This window comes from Myotis lucifugus, unplaced genomic scaffold (genome assembly GCF_000147115.1).
Source record: "Myotis lucifugus unplaced genomic scaffold, Myoluc2.0 scaffold_418, whole genome shotgun sequence".
Taxonomy (NCBI): Eukaryota; Metazoa; Chordata; class Mammalia; order Chiroptera; family Vespertilionidae; genus Myotis; species Myotis lucifugus.
This window is the reverse complement of record NW_005871466.1, coordinates 324508-346881: the sequence shown is the minus strand read 5'-3', so window position 1 is coordinate 346881 and position 22374 is coordinate 324508. Positions and strand designations below refer to the sequence as shown.

Here is a 22374-nt window from a genome sequence, read left to right as displayed (position 1 = left end):
CAAGGCCATCATCTTCTTCATCATCATCATTAATAACTAGAATTTAGCCCAGCCTGAGAAGTGGCTCAGTTGATTGGGCGACATCCTATGCACTAAAAGGTTGTGAGTTCAGTTCCCGGTCAGGGCACATGGCTGGGTTTTGGGTTGGAGCCTATGGAAGGCAAACCGATAGATATTTCTCCCTTCTTCCTTCTCTCTGTCCTCCGATGAGGGTGAAAAAACAAACAAAAAACCTAGAATTTAGTGTCTATTTCCTATGCAAGTGCCTTACACAGATGATCTATGTAATCAACAATGAGGGTCATGCTCTTATTGACCCTGCGTTACCGGTGAGCAACAGGCTCAGAGGAGTTCCTGAGCCTGCCCATGTCCTCACAGCCACAAGGGGGGTTGTTGGAATCCACAGCAAACAGCTGAGTCCTCCCTCCCCCAACTCAGCTGACAGCTGAATTTGGGGGTAAATTTTTAAAATATATATATTTTATTGATTTTCTTACAGAGAGGAAGGGGAAGGGATAGAGAGTTAGAAACATCGATGAGAGAGAAACATTGATCAGCTGCCTCCTGCACACCTCCCACTGGGGATGTGCCCACAACCAAGGTACATGCCCTTGACCGGAATCGAACCCAGGACCCTTCAGTCCGCAGGCCGATGCTCTATCCACTGAGCCAAACCAGTCAGGGCATGGAGGGTAAATTTTTTAAAAGTTTATCTTTATTGTTGAAAGTATTATAGATGTCCCATTCTCCCCCCACCCCCACCCCTGCCCCAGGGGTCATTTAAAAAAATTAATCATCACCCTAGGATAGTTTTCCATTGATTCTTGGAGAGAGTGGAAGGGAGGAGGGAAACATTGATGTGAGACACATTGATTGGTTGCCTCCCACATGTGACCCAACCTGGACGAGGAATCCAGCCTACAACCAAGGTACATGCCCTTGACCGGAATTGAACCAGGACCCTTCAGTCCGCAGGCGATGCTCTATTCACTGAGCCAAATCGGTTAGGGCTGGGGGGCATTTTTTTACAGCACTTTCTTGGATTTCCTTCATTCTATTCTATAGATTTTTTTTTTGCAAGACACTCAGATTTCCTCCAAAACCTGGCTGGCTTTTGGTTTGCACCTGTGAATCCCCACGTTTTCTCACCCGGCATTCCATGCCTTTTACAATATGCTTCGATTCATCTTTCTAGACGTTCCTCACCGAGACTTACCCACGGCGCTCTCCCGAGCTGTGATATTTCTACTTCTGTTCCTGCCTCTGACCCGAGGGCCTGTCTCGGGTGCCACCCTTTTGAGGAGCCAGGTTATTCCAGTCTGAAGGGATCCCTCCCTCCTCACTTGGAAATGCTACGGCATGGGCTGCACAACTCATATGATTTCCCTAGGTACACCATCATGGACAGTTATTTGTGTACGCAAACTATCTCCACAGATAACAGCACACAGCTGTCTCCACAGCTGGCTTTTTGCAGAAGTGGGAGGTGGCATTTGGAGCCCGGTGGGGGAGGAATTGCTAGCAGGCCAGCTTGAGGCTCAGGTGAGTGGCCTTGGGAGCTAGACTATTAATTACCAGGTCTTCTGTATCTACTTTGTTTTATCAACAAAAGGAAGCTTTGTTTTATCAGGCCATAGGGATGTAGTAGAAACTTCCTTCCAGTCAAAGCCAGTGCCTTGGGCCCACTGCACTGCAAATTCACCTGGTAAATATTTTTAAAAATCTGAGCTCTCCTATGTCCCTGGGCAATTATTCACTGGAATCTCTTTCAGGCTGTCCTGAAACCAGAATTTGACCCTGTGTTTTTCGCTTGCGTGGATTATGACAGGAAGTTAATAATGACACCCTGAAATGAAAACTACCTTTGCATTTTTCTTTTGCAGTACCCTCATAACGCTGACATTTAAATTGCTGTGAGGTACCAATTAAGAGCGAAAGCCTCTTTAGGACAGGGGTTCAAAGTCCTTTAACAAGCATAACAGGCATCAACAACCATTCCTTAATAGTAGCCTGACAGTCAGACAACACTGCCTCCTGGTGTCTAATGCAGACACTGTCTAATGAGCATGGACATGAAGCCAGTGGGTCGAAGAGGAGGCTTTAGAGTAGGCAAGAGTGTGTACAGTACTTACTGGAAAGCATACATCTTACGGATGTAAAAGCTTAATCACAAAATGATCCCAAACAAGGAACTTTGAGCTTTTCATGCCCATGATTCCTAGCCTACAAACTCTCCTGCTTTCCTGAGCCCAGTAGGTAGGTGTGAGACCACAGAAGCTGTGGCCAAGACACTTACAAAGGTACTTGCTTTCCTCACTTTCTAAAATGGCATGGAAGCCGGCCATGCATTTCATAGATTTTGCTACTTTTCTCCCTATTTGCTTCTTTTCTCCCTATTTTCTGTGTATGCTCCTTGTTCTTGGTGCCATCTTGTGCCCTATAGCTTGCCGGGAAGAGGACAAGCGTTTTGGCCATGGTAGTCTGGAACCATCTCTGCCTCCCAACCCCAGCATCTGGGACTAGACTATATGTCTTTTTATTGATCGATTAATTGATTTGTTTAATTATTGGTTGATTGGTGGGTTTTTTTTATTTGTTTTAGAGAGAGAGGAAGGGAAACAGAGAAAGAGAGAAACATGATTTGTTGTTCCACTTATTTATGCATTCATTGGTTGCTTTGTTGTAGGCAGTTAGACATGAGCAGAGCAAGGACGATGGTCCAGGTGCAGAAGGTCACGTGGGTGGAAAGCCCCAGGTGCCTAAAAATGGACAATTAATTGTAGGGTGGGACTTAGATCCCAGGATGACTTTCCCTCCCCCAGCACATAGCTGGCCTTGGGATTTGGACCCCCTGACCTTCCCTCCCTAGAGATAACATCTAGATTTCAGTTGTACTTCAGCTTCAAGACCAGATAAACAAGGAAACCGGCCACCACTGCCCTCAGGACCAGCTGCATTAAATAATGACCCTGCCCGGTGCGGCCAATCAATCAGTGGGGACCACGGCCCTGAAAGGACACACCTGGAAAACTGCTGAATACTCTAAAGCAGTGGTTCTCAACCTTGGCTGCACATTAGAATCACTTGGGAATCTTTTTTTTATTTTTTAACATATTTTATTGATATTTTACAGAGAGGAAGGGAGAGGGATAGAGAGTCAGAAACATCAATGAGAGAGAAACATCGATCAGCTGCCTCCTGCACACCCCTTACTGGGGATGTGCCCATAACCAAGGTACATGCCCTTGACCGGAATCGAACCTGGGACCTTTCAGTCCGCAGGCCGACGCTCTATCCACTGAGCCAAACCGATTACGGCTGGAAATCTTTTTAAAATCCTGATTTCTGGGCCTCATCCTCGGGAAATTCTGTTTCTTTGTTATGGGGTGGGGCCACAACATTAGTAACAAAGAAACAGAATTTCCGGAGGATAAGGCCCAGAAATCAGGATTTCAAAAAGATTCACAGGTGATTCTAATGTGCAGCCAATGCTGAGAACCACTGTGATATTTTCCTGGGACTACATCAAAATAAAAAGCTTCTGCACAGCAAAAGAAACCATCAACAAAACAACAAGAAAGCCCACTGCACAGGAGAACATATTTGCCAATGTTATCTCCAATAAGGATTTAATCTCCAAAATTTACAGGGAACTCATACAACTTAACAAAAGGAAGATAAACAATACAATAAAAAAATGGGCAAAGGACTTAAATCAGCGGTTCTCAACCTGTGGGTCTCGACCCCTTTGGCGGTCGAACGACCCTTTCACAGGGGTCACCTAAGACCATCCTGCTTATCAGATATTTACATTACGATTCATAGCAGTAGCAACATTACAGTTATGAAGTAGCAACGAAAATAATTTTATGGTTGGGTCACAACATGAGGGACTGTATTTAAAGGGCCAGAAGGTTGAGAACCACTGACCTAAATAGACACTTCAAAAGACGACATACAGAAGGCTGAGAGACATATGAAAACATGCTCAAAGTCACTAACCATCTGAGAGATGAAAATCAAAAAGACAATAAGGTACCATCTCACACCTGTCAGAATGGCTATCATCAACAAATTGACAAACGACATGTGCTGGCGAGGATTCGGAGAAAAAGGAACCCTCATGCACTGCTGGTGGGAATGCAGACTAGTGCAGCCACTGTGGAAGACAGTATGGAGTTTCCTCAAAAACTTAAAAATGGAACTCCCATTTGACCCAGTGATCCCACTTCTAGGAATATGAAGGAAAACCCCTATTCTGTAAAACTACTGTTTGGAATTCTCTGCTATTCTTTGGACGGCCTCTAATTCTGAAAAAGTAACTTTGCTTTCTAGCCTGCTTGAATGGGGGAGATAAATTAGCTGTCTGACCTTGTAGGCCAGAGATAGATACACCCAATGCCATGCCAGGTGCATTTTTAATTGGGTAGAACTGTGTAGTTTTCAAGGCCGCCGCCAGAAAGCACACAAAGGGCTGGCTCTTCCATAAAAAGGGAAGTTCTGCTTGTAGCTTTGCTTAGAATTTGGATTCATTTCCCTAAGCCCGCCATGGTGAATAAAGTGTAACTCCAAACTCTCAGAGTGCTGTTTGGTTCTTGTCCGGTTTTTCTGTAACAGGAATATATCCCAAGAAAATAGAAACACCAATCAGAAAGGATATATACCCTCCTATGTTCATAGCAGCACAATTTACAATAGCTAAGATTTGGAAACAGCCTAAGTGCCCATCACCAGATGAGTGGATTAGAAAACTGTGGTACATCTACACAATGGAATACTACGCTGCTGTAAAAAAGAAAGAACCCTAACCATTTGCAATAGCATGGATGGACCTGGAGAACATTACGCTAAGTGACATAATCCAGTTGGAGAAAGATATATATTACATGATCTCACTTATTTGTGGAATATAATGAACAACAAACTGATGAACAAAAATAGAGCCAGAAGCATCTAACAGACCGTTAAACCTCAGAGGGAAGGTGGGGGGGTGAGGGGGGTGGGATAAGAGATCAACCAAAGGACTTTTATGCATGCATATGAGCATAACCAATGGACACAGACAGTAGGGGGTGAGGGCATGTGCTGGGGGTGGGAGCGGCAGGGGAGAGGTCAATGGGGGGGGGGGGGGAGGAGACTTTAAACAATAAAGAATTTAAATTTTAAAAAAAGGTATTTCCCTGGGACCACCCCTAAAATCTGCACCCTTAAAACCCTTAGGATGGCCCTAGCCAGTTTGGCTCAGTGGATAGAGCATCAGCCTGTGAACTGAAGGGTCCCAAGTTCGATTCCAGTCATACCTCGGTTGCAGGCTCCTCCCCGGCCCAGGCCCTGGTCAGGTTGTGTGTAGGAGGCAACCAGTTGATGAGTTTCTCTCACATTGATATTTTTCTTTCTTTCCCTGTCTCTTCCACTCTTTCTAAAAATCAGTGGAAAAATATCCTCGGGTGAGGGTTAAAAACAAAAACAGGTAAAACCCTTAGGACGGAGGACCTGGTGCACTCACTCTCCAAGGGCCTTTCCTTTACCTCCATAACTCATTTCCAAAGCCCATTTCTTCTAGGATTTATTTCTACCTCTGTGTTCTACCAAATAAATGTTCTCTTACAGTTTGGGTCTTTGCTCTGAATTCTTTCCTTGCCAGAACCCAAGTACCGAGGTTGCTGAACCTGTTGGGGGCAAAAATAGAATATTGGGGACTAGCTATGGTTATGGGAAATATTAATCATGCTGTTAACTGTGATTGCCTTGTTCTGGTTAAAGAAAGGACATTCTAACCTGATTGGGAGTTGTATGCCCCCAGGACTGGGAGTCAACCTTTGACCTGGGAGTCAACCTGGAATGCGGTCCATTCTCATTCAAGAACTGCCTATTATCATGGAAAGATGAACAACTTTGTTGCCAAACAATGGAGTCCCACCCCAGCCCTCATTGCCTACCTCCCCACGCCTGTAACCTCTACTTCCCCATGTAATCCTTGTCCTAGTCTATATAAGCAGCTGGTTTATGAGGGCGTGCAGAACGGATTTTTATGCTGCTCTCCCTTACTGCCAGCAGTTTTGAAATAAATGCTCATCTATGATTCAACTTGGTCTTTGCTGAATTGGCTCAAGTAGTGACAGGCAGCCTAGACCCATTGGTTGTCCGGTTTCAAAAGGTTGCTGGCTCGATCCCTGGTGGGAGGTTTTGCAGATGCAACAGATCAATGTTTCTCTCTCTCTCTCCCTCACCCTTCCCTTCTCTCTAATAATAAATAAAATTTCAAAATAAGAAAAAATGTCACTTCTTTTGTCTGCCCCTCCCCCATAGCCCTACTTCTTTTATGGTGCCTTCCCTGAATTATAATAATGTATGTGCTTGTCTGATGTGATGGCAGAGGAAGAAAATGAGACCTCTTTCCAGAAACCAATCAATAAAATCAGATATAGTGTTTTTTTTGGTTTGGTTTGATTTTTAATATGGTCACATCAATGGGCTGGTCAGTCACCTGCCATTGAAAGAGCAACTGATGGTCATTACCAACATTTCTATAGACCGATAACGAACATCCCCAGTGACCCAGAACTAACTCCCAGTAACCCAGAAACCGTTCCAGTGAGGGCAGTAAGAAAAGCTCAGCTGTGGAAGGCAGAAAGTGTTTTTAATGAGCATAGAATCACCATTGTGAAGGTTGGCTTAGGGCCAATCGAAGTAGACAGACTCCCAGTATTAGGGCCCTAATGACACAATTATCACCACTCTCATTATTTCGTCTGATTCATTAAGCCCTTGGTTTCCATGCACTAAATCCAGCCTTTTGTTGCTAGTTGAGGTAATAAATAGTGAATGGCACCTTTCTCCAGCCACCCATTTGATTAGCTTAAAATGACCTCATACAGCTTTTACATCCTGGCGTGACTCAGACTGATATCATCAGATCCTGCTAAGTGCCTATGACTCCCCACAGCAATCAGCACCTTCCCCAAAGCTTCTCCAGAGAAGATTTTTAAAAGCCTTTTAATTTGTTTTGCATGTTGTACGATGGGCTTTAGCCTCGAGTTCATTGTCTCTGTTGACATATGACGTCTTTAATTTTTTGTGTCTTACATCCAAAAAACATTTTCAGTTTTTAGTAAGTCATCTTCTAGTAAAACTTAATAGAATTTAGAAAATCTCAATTCAAGAACCAATTTACTCTCCTTGGAGAATATTAGTCAGTGTTTCCCCTCATGAGTTATAACTAATAACACCTGACACTTGTAGACCTCTTACTTCCTCAAAGCACTTTTACATTTATTATCTCATTTGACTTTCCAATCATCTTTTCAGGTCCATAGGGGACATAGGATTCCTGGTTGTTATAACAAAGCCACCATGAGCATGTTTGTGCCTGTCCTTTAGAGGTTGTGGGCACTACTAATCTCGGGTATATACTTGTGAATGGACTTACTGGATCAAGGAGAACACATGTTAAACTTAACCAGGGCTGTTAGGCAGTTTTACAAGTGGCTGTACCAGTTTACACTCTACCAGCAACAGGCGAGACTCCGAGTTGTCACACAGCTGCACGCACTCTGCATCCAGGGCTTGATCTGAAGGCACCAGTAGAGGTGATGTGCTCATTCATCAGGACGGTTTTCACTCTTTTTTCATGTGAACAGCCATTGATATGCAATGCCTAGAGTCATTGTTTCGTTGGGGGTTACAAAATGGTGATTTTCTAATTCAATCTTTCATTTTAAGTTATCAGCTGAAATAAGTTTATAAGAAAGAGCTACTCCCTCAACTGCTATCTTAGACAGGAAAGTCAAGATAAATGCTTGATTATTTCCTTTTGCTTTTTAAAAAATTTTTATTGATTTTTTTTTTCTTAAGAGAGAGAGGAAGGGAGAGGGAGAGAGAAAGAGGAACATTGATGTGAGAGCCTCCTGCATGCTCCCTACCGGGGAATCAAGCCCACAACCTGGGCATGTGCCCTGACCAGGAATCCAGCCAGCAACCTTTTGGTGCACGGGACAACACTCAACCAACTGAGCCACATCGGCCAGGGCTATTTCCTCTTTATTTACTAAATTTTCAGATAATGATTTGATTTCCTGGCATCTTCAGGAGATAATTAATTTGTTACTTAGATATTATTATGAACTCATGGATTTGAGCATAAAATGCATTGTAATCCTTATCTTTATTGAAACTCAAATTGTCCCATTGTAATCCTTATCTTTATTGAAACTCAAATTGGCCACTGGGGGCCTCTCTAGGTTGACTCTTAAGTCCTTTTGCCAAACTCGGAGAGAAGGTACCAAACAAGTAGGGACAGCCCCTATGACCCCAAACCCACAAGAATTATTTAAACTAGCCAGTCCTGCCGTAACCGGTTTGGCTCAGTAGATAGAGTGTTGGCCTGCGGACTGAAGGGTCCCAGGTTCAATTCTGGTCAAGGACATGTACCTTGGTTTCGGGCACATCCCCAGTGGGGGGTGTGCAGGAGGCAGCTGATTGATGTTTCTAACTATCCCTCGCCTTTCCTCTCTGTAATAAAACAATAAAATATATTTTTAAAAAATAAACTAGCCAGTCCTCAAAGGACCTAAATAGACACTTCTTCAAAGTGGACATACAGATGGCTAAGTTACATATGAAAAAATACTCAAAGTCACTGATCATCAGAAAGATGCAAATTAAAATGACAATGAGGTATCACCTCACACCTGTCAGAATGGCTACCATCAAATCCACAAACGACAAGTGCTGGTGAAGATGTGGAGAAGAGGGAACGCTCGTGCACTGCTGGTGGGAATGCAGACTGTGTAGCCATTATGGAAAACAGTATGGAGTTTCCTCAGAAAATTAAATATGGAACTGCCTTATGACCCAGTGATCCTGTGAGAGTGAACCAGTGATCTTTTCTGTCAAAGAAAGGAGCTGGCCACCATCCTAGGTTCTGCCATGACCTTCATACTCTCAGGGGGCCACCATCTCAGGCTCCATCTTACCCCTCCCCTTCCTCTGAATTAGCCAATCTCGCAATAATGGGAACCCGAGCTCTGAGCCCTGACCAATCAAGTCAGAGTTCAGAGTGAGGGGCAGGGCAGACCTGCGTCAGGAAATAAAACCCTAACGGACTTCCCGTTCCGTGTGCTTTTGCCCATGATTTCCAGCTGGCAGAGACACCCTTCTGCGCAGAAGTAAATTTGCCTTGCTCATCCAGTTTCAAGTGTTTGTCTCATTCCTGCGACATCATTGAGGGCATTTCTAACCATCCCACTTCTAGGAACATATCCTAAGAAACCTGAAACACCCATCAGAAAGAATGTATGACCCCTATGGTCATAGCAGCACAATTTACATAGCTAAGATGTGGAAACAGCCCCAGTGCCCATCAGTAGACGAGTGGATAAAAAAGCTGTGGTACATTTACACCAGGAATACTATGCAGCTTGTATGCAGCTGTAAAAAAGAAAGAATCTTCTCTCCTCTGAGACACCATGGAGGGACCTGAAAGAGTATCATGCTAAAGTGAAAATAAGTCTGTCAGAGAAAGACAAGTATCACATGATGGGCACTCATATGTGGAATCTAAGTAACAAAATAAACTGATGAACAAAATAGACCCAGAGACATGGAGACATGGAACCGAATAGGGAATCTTGGAGGGAAGGTGAGGGAGGGTGGGTGGGTGGGTGGGAGGTGATCAACCAAAGACCTTGCATGCATATATGCATGGCCCGTGGAGATAGACAGTGGGATGGTGAGGGCCTGGAGTGGAGGGCAGGGGTGGGCTGGAGGGGGTCGATGGGGGACTAAAGGAGACATATGTAATACTTTCAACAATGAAGTTTAAAACAAACAAACCAACCAAAAAACCAAACTGGCCAGTCCTAAATTGTTCATTCTGCCCTGCCTGGCCCTCCCTGCAGGAACTCCTGCAAAGGATGCCGCTTGTGCCTTCCCCTCACTCCTTTCTGCCTCCTGACCAAACCTGGGGCTGCGTAGGATGACGCGCCTCTCGTTTCTAGGGGAACTGAGAGGCACACCACACTTTCCTCTCAGTAGCACCGACCTCTTCATATCAGAACTCAACCACCTTCGCAAATGAAGACCTAGGCACAAAGCACCAGGTTTCCCAGCTGTTTTGCCCCTCAAGTGGGACAACTTGAACTTCCCCATGAGAGTAAGTCCCACTGCACATAGAGGCGCTGGTTTGATGAGGCATCTGCTAGTGGCAGCTTTTCCTTGCCTGCTTTGCTTTGCATCCCCCTACAGGTGTTTCCTGCACTTCCAAAATACACTACTGGCCTCTGCGTCCTTGTTTTTGGACAGAAAGGTTAACAAATAAGTGCAAAAAGAGGGGTCCAGGTGGTGCTATAAATGTATAAAGACGCATGACGGTCCGGCCGGTGTGGCTCAGTGGTTGAGCGTGGACCTATGAACCAGGAGGTCATGGTTCCATTCCTGGTCAGGGCACATGCCCGGATTGTGGGCTTGAACCCTAGTGTGGGGCGTGCGGGGGAAAGCCTATCAATTATTTTCTCTCATCATTGATATTTCTATCTCCCTCTCTAAAATCAATAAAAATATACTTTAAAAAAAGATGCATGAAGGGATTACAGAGTGGGGTGTGGTCCGTTCTACCAGTTCTACCCACCGAGGGCAAGATGAAGAGGCAGGAGATGATCCATGAGCTGAGTTTTGAAATAAGTAGGCAAATAAGTGGGTGAGTTTTGGATTAAGGCAGGGAATTGCGTAGGTCAGAGGCAGGGTGATGTTAGCAAGGAGAGGATTCCAAGATGGGTGAGCAGAGATAAGAAATGAAAGTGGTGGGGATTGTAAGGAGGTTCTAGGGTTGTTAAGAGGTGAGGCTAGAGATGCTAGCAGATCAAGGAGGCCCCAGTACTCAGTTGTATAGGCACTGGGGAGTCTTTTAAGTGGCGCATGTGTAATTAACAGGATCAGATTGAGTTTCCCCTGACAACAGCAAGGAATTGGAGAGGTCATTTAGGAAGAACAATTACAAAAACCAAGTCAAGAGACCGAGAATACAAACTAAGGCTAGCATTATGGTCAGAGAGGACATATACAAGGGATACCACGGAGGGAAAGCTAACAGGAATTGGATGTGGGGGCTGGGGAGAGTAAGGAGATGTTGACAAAAATGATCCCAAACTTGGAACAAGGCAAAAAGGTAGGTGCACAGCTCTTCAATGATGTTGTTCAAGGGCAAACATCCACCCAAGGATTATCAAGGTAATATACTTAGCTCAACTCATGGTTTCCCAGGGACTAAAGTTCCCACACTTAGAGAAGTTACATGCTAACTTGTAGAGTTTTGTCTAGTAGAGATGCAAATCATTTCTTTCCAGTGGGGTGGGGGAAGGAACAACCCCAAGGTCATTCCCATTGCCCTCTAGAACATTCACCAGTTTTTTAATCCAAACCACTAATCTTATCCTAATAGTTCTTCATGAACTTGGTTATAAGTACCTAGCTTCTCTTTTGGTCTTCAAACTAGTTTTCACAGTTTACCATTTCCCGCATTATCAAGTTGAATAAAATGTTTGACAAGTGTTTATTTTACCTTTACACAAGAATGATGATTTCATCACTTTCAAACTTACACTTTAGTAGCGTGTATGCATGACTCCGAGTATCTGGCTTTAGTGACAATACAGGGAATGATGACTTCCCATAGACCAGTGGTCGGCAAACCGAGGCTCTCGAGCCACATGCGGCTCTTTGGCCCCTTGAGTGTGGCTCTTCCACAAAATACCACGTGCGTACATGCACGTACAGTGCGATTGAAACTTCGTGGCCCATGCGCAGAAGTCGGTTTTTGGAAAGGAAATAGACGAAACAAGTATACAAGACAAGTGTGGATGGGAGAGTTGGAAGGGGTCAACCTCAGCGAACGTACCTCAATCAGATTGAGGACGTTTTTAGCAAAGCCAGCTTAGGAGTACCCTAATTAAGTTAATAACAATGTACCTACCTATATAGTTTAAGTTAAAAAAATTTGGCTCTCAAAAGAAATTTCAATCGTTGTACTGTTGATATTTGGCTCTGTTGACTAATGAGTTTGCCGACCACTGCCATAGACAGATCTAATTTGTTGGCAAAGATAGTAATTTACCTCTTTTTATTGCTTGAACTTGAAGTGCCTTTGGGAGATCCAGAGGCAAATATGTGCTGAACTTCCTAATGGAGATAGGAAAGAGCTAGGGAGTGAGGAAAGGTAGCAGAGGTGTTAGCGTGCTCTCTGCAGGCACACACACACACACACACACACACACACACACGCGTGCGCGTACACACACGCACGCAGGACAAAACTGCTATTTGCAAATTTTTCAATCTGAAAAAATGAGTGCTGCTCAAGCTTCATATGCTGAGAGGGAATGTCTTCCAAGTAATTTTTAAATCAAATGAAGTAGCAGAGCAATTAATTACTTCAGATCCAAAGATACCCTGAGAGTTGCACTTGACAAATTAAGATAACACTCTAGCTGCAACTCTGTAATAATCAGACCAAACATAAGGAGACCAGCCTCTGCTTGTCAGCAAAATCGTCTTCAGATATGATGTGTGTTCACAAGCGGGGAGGCTATTTAAACATTCATCCCAAACTTGGAGGTAGGGTCACAAGGTAGGCAGCACGTCCTTTCACAGCCACACAGGGGCAGAGCCCAGCGGGGGCCCAGCCAGGGGACTTGCCCTGTCTCTTCATCATTGATTGTACTGAGTGTGAGGCGCTGTGATAAACACTCGGTGCTTTACATTTACAGGAACATGCACTTCCAGTGTTCCTCCAATGGGAGGGTCTCACTTTCCTCACTCATTACATTTTCTAAACACTTTATTTAAAGCAGTTTCTCTCCCCTCAAAAAGCTGTTATAAATTGATGCTGCTCCTTGGGATGAAGAAAATATTGTACTATTTCAGTTGAATCTTCCTTACATCCTTGCAAGTGTTCATATTAACTAATCAAATCTTCTATTTTCCATTGATCGAAGACATTGACGGACAGCATAGTGCCATCAGTGGCTGACAGCAATCAATCAATTAATTATCAAGCACAATTAATGAGAACAAGGGTTGTCATCCTTTTAAATTTTCTTCTCCAGTGGAGTGACTGTTTTGATTGCTAGAATTAGCGGAGTAAAAGACAGACAGCATTTTGATTTTCATGGAGCATGTACGTTTCATATTTTGAATCATAGCAGCAGGTATAAATTTTAAATAGTTTTTAAAAACTATGTTTTCACTGATTTTAGAGAGAGAGAGAGAGAGGCAGGGAGAGGGAGATAGAAACATCCATGAGAGAGAAACATTGATCAGCTGCTTCCTGCACCCCCCAGCCCCCACCCACCACCGGGGATTGTGACGCAATATGGGTATGTGCTCTGACTGGGAATCAAACAGGCCACCTCCTGGTGAATGGGCCAACGCTCAACCACTGAGCCACACAGCAGGTACAAATAAAAATAAATTAAACGCCTCTGGGTACATCTCTTTGTTCTAGACGTCATGGTGTCATTAAGTGAGGGAGGGTGGTTAATTGTCCTTTGATAGTGACACATCTTGATTTTGAGGCTGATTTGGGTTTCTCATTTATTTTCTTGAGAGCCGTGGGGTGAGAGATCAGAATCACTAGGGCTTCTGCTTGAAGGTGAGCTGAGGAAAACACAGTAAAAGTAACTGAAAGTTAACCTCGTTCATCTAGCTGCTTTGGAATACTTCTGAGAACAGATGGCTGTAATAAATGGTCAAATACATGTTTCTCCCTCAACTTATGTTGATAATGAAAGTGAACTGCACACGTGTGGACATACTCCGGTAGTAGGGAACTTTTTATTTATTTTTTGTTAATCCTCGCCTGAGATTTTTCCCATTGGTTTTTAGAGAGAGTGAAAGGGAGGGAGAAACAAAGAGGGAGAGAGAAACATCACTGTGAGAGACTGGTTGCCTGCTGTGTGTCCCCGACCAGGGCCAGGGATAAAACCTGCAACCTGGGTATGTGCCCTTGACCAGGAATCGAACCTGAGACCCTACGGTGCGCAGTCAGTGCTCTAACCACTGAACCACCGGCTGCGATGCCATTTCAATAGTGATTTACGTCCGTCTACATACTTCCCAAGAATGTAGCCATCTCTAAGAAATAGCCCTTGTCGCCTCGAACTGCTCTGGTGCCTCCATATTCTGAAGAAGAACGTTTATCCCCAACTTTCCTGCTAAGTGGCTGAATCTCTCCACCCTTTCCAGCAGCTGCTACTGTGACTTGCCATACTTTTCCTTGAGGTTTTCCTGGAAGCATAACGTCTCCTTTCGCTTCAGCAGCGCTCCCTGCGACTAACACTCGGTCAAAGGTCTAGCCCTGACTCCCGCCGCAGCTCCTACCTGCTTTCCAGGCCCGGCTGCCAGGAGAGGCCTGCAGGCCAGGCAGTGGGACCTGGGAACTTGGGAAAAGGCCTCCCAGCACCCCCGCCCCCCGCCTGCTCTCCCCTCCAAAAGAGGGCCGCATTGTCCACTTTTTAAAAAATATATATATATGATTGATTTTTTACAGAGAGGAAGAGAGAGGGATAGAGAGTTAGAAACATCGATGAGAGAGAAACATCGATCAGCTGCCTCCTGCACGCCCCCTACTGGGGATGTGCCCGCAACCCAGGTACATGCCCTTGACCGGAATCGAATCTGGGACCTTTCAGTCCGCAGGCCGACGCTCTATCCACTGAGCCAAACCGATTAGGGCTGTCCACCTTTTTAATTCGTCGAATAAAAGGGTTTTTTTGAAGGGTCACCTGCTCTAACCCTCCGCTTCACAAACGAGGTAGCTGAGATCTGGGGAGACCATGGCTTTGCCTACGGTCCCTATTTTGAAGCTGATAATGGCGATCTCCGTGAGTTGTTACTGCAAGTCCCCACCTACCAACAGCCTGTCCGGCTGCGGAATTGAGCGTCCGGAGCCTTTCAGTTTGGTCCAGCCCAATCCCCGAGTTAGTGAGAAAAAAAGAACAAACAATAATGAAGGGGATTCCCTTCATCCCCCGCTGGATTCGCATCCTGGAGCTGGGGGCGCTGCAGGATGGGGCAGGGATGGAGTACAACCCACTGCACCCGGGTTGTTCTCCTTGGGGTTCCCGTCCAAGAGCCCTCAGCTGCCCTTCGCGCCTGTTCCCCGAGCTTTCGGACTCAGCGTTACTCTTCCTGCAGTCGTAATGGAATACTCAGTGCCGCTGGCATTGTTCAAACCTTAAAAAGACCACCCTTCTCCCCGCCTCCCTCTCCCTCTGAGCCCGGCTCCAGATACGCATCCCTTCCCCCAGCAGCGGCCCAGAAGGCACCGCTCATTTGGGATGACACGGGGATGTCCGGACCCTTCCCCTTCCCCTTCCCCTTCCCTTCCCTCCCCCCTACTCCCCCCTCCCCGAAGATGCCTACATTGTTAAAGACGGGGGGTGGGGAGCTTCTGGGCTTGCAGGCGGCCTTGCAGGCGGCGACCCAGAGCCACCCTGAGCCGGGCCGGGACGTTCACAGCGCCCTTGGCTCAGCGCAGGTGAGGTGAGGTGAGTGCGGAGGGCGCTCTGAGGCCCAGCGGCACCCCTGGAAGTGCCACCTGGGATTTACGCTGGTCCCGTTTTCTTCGTCCTCTTTCCTTCCTCCATTTCTTAAGCCGGTTCCCTGAGAGCCCCCGGAGTGTTCCCCAGGGAGCGGGACTCCGGTGAAAACTGGGAGCCTGGATGGGGTAAAGGGCTTGCGCAGACTCAGTCAGAGGCTGTCTGTTGCTGTATCTGTGGGCACAGAAGTACAAGCCGACCGGGGACAGAAGGTGCGGGTGATGGATAACTGGTGAGTAAGATGTGTGGTCCAAGCCAAAAACCGGGATACAGAGAAGTACACACACACTTACGGGACAACGGGACCGAATAAATACCCCAGCGGGGATGTGGGCCACAGCCCGGCCGCTGGGAGCCGGGCAGGGAGCCAGCACGAGGAGGCTCGCAGGCCTCGGGAGGAGGGCTGGCATTCCCATCTCCCTGTGTCACAGACAGAGACCAAGGTGAACCACCCAGTGGCTTCCCCGCCTCTTCAAACCGAACAGAGAATGAGCTCCGTGCTTTTATGGCACTGCGGCCGCCACAGTGTCTGCCCTTGGCTCAGCTCCAGACCAACATTCCCAACTCCAACAACTCTCCTCCTCCTCCTCCTCCTCCTCCTCCTCCTCCTCTTCCCCCCTCCTTCTCCCCTCCCCCTCCTCCTCCTCCTCCTCCTCCTCCTCCTCCTCCTCCTCCTCCTCCTCCTCCTCATCTTCCCTCCTTCTTCTCCCTTCCTCCTCCTCCTTCTTTTAAAATCCTCACCAAAGGTATGTTTATTGATTTTTAGAGAGAGAGGAAGGCCCAGTCGGAGTGGCTCAGTTGGTTGAGCATGTCTCGTGCACCAGAAGACTGCCGGTTTGATTCCTGGTCAGGGCACATACCTGGGTTTCGGTTTGATCTGCAATCAGAGAATATATGGAAGGCAACTGATACATGTTTCTCTTTCACATTGATGTTTCTCTCTCTCTCTCTCTCTCTCTCTCTCTCTCTCTCTCTCTTTCTCTCTCTCTCTCCCTCTTCCTCTCTGTAAGCATGTCCTTGGGTGCGGATTAAAAAAATAAAAATCCTTAGATCAAGAGATTAAAGCCAAGTGCAGGAGGAAAAAAAAAACTTGGAAAAATCCTCCCTTACATAAGGAAAGTAAAACTCAGAGATAGTAAATAACTCATGCATAAACATATTTAAGTTTTTGAGGTGGGATTTTGACACAGTTCTGAAAGGCTGAAAAATTTGGGCTCTTTCCATACTCTAATCAACAAGTAAAATTAACTTTTTATTTATTTATTTTAAAAACTTTATTGTTGACAGTATTAGAGATGTCCCCCATTATCCATGCCTTGCCTCCTCCACCCAGCTCCCACGCCACCCCACCCCACCCCACCCACCCCACATTTTTTATTGGTATAAACTGACACAATGACAAATGTCTGGATTAAGAAGACAACATGCTTTTTGCCTTAACTGACAGCTATTTATTATCATTACAAAGATCTGGAACACAGTGACTCTTTGTTTTTCTGAAAACGATTCCTGCTTAGAATCATCTTGTACCTAGATAAGTAAGCAAGCACAAGATATACTGAGATAAGACATGGAAGCATTGCAATTCTGTGTCTGGTTTTCAGATACACATTCTTGCAACCAGAGTTTCATTTGGATGAAAAGACAAATTCAGCAGGCAGGGGTACCCCCCCAATCCTCCCAACCTCCCCACCCCCATCACTGTTCACTATGACCTGTTTGAGTTTCTCTGCCCAATTTTTCACATCCAAAAGGACCAAGTCAATATCTGGGAAGATAGTTTGAAATGGCATGGCCTTGATTAATTCGTTCTACTATAATTATATAAGAGTTCCTGCTGGGCACTTCTGAAAAATGTTCTATAATGAACGTCAGTAAGGAACAGAGAGGCCCCTGGGAAGCCAACTCCTTCAAAACCTGTTGCTTGTGAGATTTCACAATGGCAAGAAACATTTGGGCTTCGCTCTTGGCAGTACGCTCTGTCCAGATTGCTTGGCGTCCAATTATAACACTCAGCAGTTTCATGCCCGTTGGCAAAAGAATTAGATTTTTATTGGCTACTATTCAGTCTCTAGAACATACAGTGACTGCCTAATGGGAGCTTGTGGGTATTGGTTACTGGAAATAGAAACCATTCAAGGTGAAGAGCTCAAAATTTTCCAAGTGCATTTGAAATGATCAAAGGACCGGGTTAGTGGGAAGGACGATAGATTGCTGAGACTCCTTCTGGCTCCAACATCCATCAAACCTCTGCTTACCAGGTGCTGGGTTTGCAGCATGTTAGCATTTTCCTGTTTCCTCCGTAGGCCCTAAAGAAGGTGCCCAGAACAAAATTAAATTTTAATATGTCCTAATTTGAAAAGTGTGAGCCTCAGTTTTCTTATTTGATAAAGAGAGGTATTTATAATATCTACCTATGGGTTTTCTATGAAGATTAAATGTGATGATGTACTGAAATGCTTTGTAAACTAAGATATTGTAACTCAGTTCTCCATAAGAAAATCACAATTCTATTTGGTAGAACAGAAGACCTTATTAAAATGCACATCTCTTCAAAAATAATAATAAAAAGCCTTGGCCAGGTAGCTCAGTTGGTTAGAGCGTCGTCCTAATTCACCATGGTTTCAGGTTCAATCCCTGTTAGGACACATACAGGAATCAATCAATGAATGCATAAATAAGTGGAACAACAAATCAGTGTTTCTCTCTCAAATTAATAGATGCTGACTCATACACAGAGTTAGTGACTGATTTTGATTAAAGGCATAAAGAATTCCTCGCTCTGTTTTGTTGAAGGAATAAATGAAGTGAATTTGAATTGAAATTGGAAGGATGAGTGAGCTTTGAACCAAGTCTTAAAGGATGAAGAGAACAGGGTAGGTGAAAAAGAATGTTCTAGAATCAGCGGTTTCCAACTGGTGTTCCGTGGACTACTGGTGGTTCGTGAGGTCCGAAAGGTTGGCGACCGCTGTTCTAGATTGAAGGCCTGCATGAAGACCTGACAACACGGAGGGTTAAGCCTCTGTCCTAGATGTGTCAAGGGGCATACTGTGAGATGAGATTTGAAAGATCACTTGAGGGCAGTTCATAGAGGACCTTGAATGTCATAATAAGGGTTTGGATAAAATTCCATAGTTTAGGGAGTCGCTGAAGGTTTGGGGGAAGGGAGGTTGACATGATGTACAAACATCTGTATTTTGGCACGATGCCTCTCAGAGCAGTATTGTTTGCCCAAGAGATGTCTTGGACAGGCAGACGATGGAGACAGGGTAGCTAGAGGGAAGCTATTGAGCAGGTCAGCAAGAGTGACAGTGAGATAAAAAGCAAGGCTGCAGACACAAGGGACATAAGTGGTGGGATTGAATGAACAGGATTTGGCAGCCGAGAGGTAGTGGAGAGAGGGGGAGTCCAGAACCAGCAATCGCATAGGAGGAGGCAGAAACATTGTAGAGTTGATTGAATAGGGCCAGATCGACTAACCAGTCCTTCCTTAGCAGTCTTGTGTTTTGGGGTCTGTTATCAACTCTGGCACAGCCAACACACTCAGGCCAATCAAATCCAACTTGGACCATTCTCCTCCACTGTTGCCAAGACCTCTGGGAGGTCCATTGAGTGCGATGACAGGCCCTTCCTCTTAAAGGAGAATGCCAGCTACTTTCAAAGGAACAGGGCACTAATTTTTTGGTCCTCTTTTCTCTATTTGCATCCTCATGGCAACAGAGAACACACAGATCGTTTCTGCTTTCAGCGCTGCCATTGAAGATTTGCAGAGCTGCCGGGTGGTCAGTTTTTGAAGACAGCCTTTAGGTTTTGTGTTCTTTTTCCTTCTTGGCCCAGCATGAGTAGTTAAATGCAGGAAATGAAGATCACATTGTCCCAGTGCTCACTGACTAAATCCCATTAGATCGACAACCTCTAAGCACTGATTATTTTTTAAAAGTTGTCTTCATTGGCATAAAAATGCATCAAAAGGTGTTTATTTAAAGTTCATCTGAGGGTGGAGCTGGGTTGTGCAACAGTCAGGGTAGTAGTTATGAAACAGTCACATTATCCATCATGGAGGAGATGCTGAATTCTACACAGGAAGTGTTCCGGTTCCCATGTTTCTGCGTATTGGGTGTGGGTGGGGTGGTGCCTCCTGTATATGCTCCAACTGGGGATGGATATGTGCCCTGACAGGGAATCAAACTCCCAACCTTTTGGTGCATGGGAGAACGCTCCAACCTACTGAGAGTTTCAAGCAGAGGCTAGAGGAGTGAAAGGGCATACAATGAGTGAGAAAAAAATCAGTTTAATTAGGAAAATTACCAGTGAGGCAGGAACTATTCGTTGTCATTCTCCTTCTTGCTGATCAAACCCAACTCCAGTCAGGTATTGGCAGCTGTATGTTTCAGAGAACACGAGGCTCCTCTCCAGCCCAAGTGGGTTGTCCTTAATAGTCTAAGGCAGGGGTGGGAACCTTTTTTACTGCGAAGGGCCATTTGGATATTTATAACATCATTTGAGGGCCATACAAAATTATCAACTTAAAAATTAACCTGCTGTATTTGGTCAAACTTTTAATTAAGTCACTCCTAATGCCTTGGCAGGACCAGACCAAATGATTTCGTGGGCCTTATTTCACGTTCCCACCCCTGGTCTAAGTCAATCACTGTATATTACTTCCCCTCATGGGTGGCTGCTTTGGCACAGGCTGTGTCCCCCAAAAAGACATGTTGAAGTCTTAAATCCTGGTACAGGGAATGTGATCTTCTCTGGAAACAAGGCCTTTGCAGTAATCAAGTTAAGATAAGGTCATTAAGGTAGACCTTAATCCAGTCTGACTAGTATCCTTATAAGAAGAGAATGCCACCCTGGCCAGGTTAGAGCATCATCCTGATACGCCAATGTTTCAGGGTTTAGCCCCAGTGAGGGCACATACAAGAAGCAAACAATGAATGTATACGTAATTGAAACAACAAGTTGATGGTTCTCTCAAAAAATCAATCAAAAAACATTAAAAAAGAGAAGGCATGCCATGTGAAATGCAGACACACAGCGAGAATACCATATGGCATGGAGGCAGAGACTGGAGTGATACACCTACAAGCCAAGGGACATCAGGACTGATGGCAACACCAGAAGCTGGGAAAAAGGCACGGAACAATTCCTGCCCTAGAGCCTTCAGACCTTGATTTTTGCCTCTAACCTCCAGAACCGTGAGACAATAAATGCCTGTTGTTTTAAGCTGCCCAGTATGAGGTGCTTTGTTATGGCAGCCCCAGGACACTAATGGAGCTGGTTAATGAAATTGAGGGAAAGCAGCTAGGGACTTCTGGGAATGGGTTTTCTAGCTCTGAGGCTTATTTGACCTTAACAGGAAAATTAAGAAAAGAAAAAAAAACGGTAATGAACATGGGTTACCTAGAATGACCAACTCATCTATTATTTTCCCTAGGGGAAAACACAATGCTTTAAATACTAGCTAAGCTACATGGAACTATGTCTCCATGTAGCTCATAAAAATTAATGTCAAGAGTTTGTAACAGGGCAGGAAGCAGAAAGCCGGTGGGACCGTCAGTACCTTTATAATGAAATGTGGTAGGAGCTTGCCTGTCTGGTTCCTGGTTTCCGTGAGAACTTTTGGATGATTCCATCTTTGATACTTGGAAACATTTTCCTGTAATAATCTGGGTGTGGTGTTAACTCAATCTAAGGTCATTGGTTCCTTAAGGCTGGCCATGAATTTTTTTGGATATTTTTCTTCTAGAGAAGGAATTGTGCAGTGGTTCTGCTAGGTATTATAAGTCTATATATACACCAGAGGCCTGGTGCATGAATTCGTGCACGGGTGGGGTCCCTTGGCCTGGCTGGCAATGGGGCTGATCAGGGCCAATTGGGGCCAGCTGGTCTGGAGGAGGGATGGCAGGAGGTTTGCCGGTGGAGAGAGGTTGGCTGTGGGAGCGCACTGACCACCAGGGTCAGCTCCTGTGTTGAGCGTCTGCCCCCTAGTGGTCAGTGCACGTCATAGCGACTGGTCATCCAGTCATAATGGTCACTTAGGTATGGTGAAGGTTATTCATTCACCCAGCAGACATTTGGGTCATTTTCATGGGCCCCCAATCTCCAGAGCCGGAAGCTGCAGGTGTGGTCAAGGAGGCCTCGCCGCCAGCACTAGAGATGGCGGGTGGGCGTGGCCTGGCGTGACGTGTGGCGTGCCCGCGCCGTGATTGGCTGGCCGGAGCGGCGTCACGTGGGCGGCACCGACCATCTGGACTCCCGAGGCGGCCCGGCGGCGGCTCCCGGGAGCGGGAGGCTCGGGGCGAGCGCGGCGCGAGGAGGGCGGCGGGTCCTCGGGGGCTCTCGCGTGGGCCGAGCGGCGCGCTGCCGGGGCATGGCGGGCTCCCTGCCTCCCTGCGTGGTGGACTGCGGCACCGGGTAAGAGCCGCCGGCGCTGAGCACCTGCCCCGCGTCCGCCCGCTCTCACCTGCGCCGGTCCTGGGTCCCGCCCACTCCCATGCCGGCGGCGGCGGCGGCTCGCCTTGCAGGCTCCCCGGGCCGGGAAGCGCCGCGCGCGGAGGCGGTCACAGTGTCGGGGAAGTTTCGGGGCTGAAACCGGCGGTCGTTCGCGCCTCTTCCCGCCCGGGGGCCTTCTGGGTTCCGAAAGGCCACCCTCCAGGAGGTGTTGCGGCCCCACGGGCTCCCGGCTTTTCTACCCCCTACGGGGGCCCCACCTCCCAGCCTTAAAACCCGGCCCTCTTAAGGCCCGGGTGCAACCATGGCGCTGGGAAACCCAACCACT

The 22374-nt window shown here is 46.2% G+C and overlaps 1 protein-coding gene across 21 annotated transcripts in view; it reads left to right on the top strand.

Annotated features, from left to right (window-relative positions):
• Positions 1 to 15586: 15586 nt before the first annotated feature.
• ACTR3B (ARP3 actin related protein 3 homolog B) overlaps positions 15587 to 22374 on the top strand; it is a 57029-nt gene continuing 50241 nt past the window's right edge. For 11 of the 21 annotated variants that reach the window (XM_023743892.1, XM_023743902.1, XM_023743895.1 and 8 more), the window contains exon 1: positions 21847 to 22010. In XM_023743892.1, the coding sequence (XP_023599660.1) occupies positions 21967 to 22010 (44 nt within the window). In that variant the 5' untranslated portion in view covers positions 21847 to 21966. Of the gene's footprint in view, positions 15722 to 21846; positions 22011 to 22374 lie in introns of those variants that run through there. The other 10 variants (XR_002826195.1, XR_002826196.1, XR_002826197.1 and 7 more) reach the window with 3 other exon arrangements.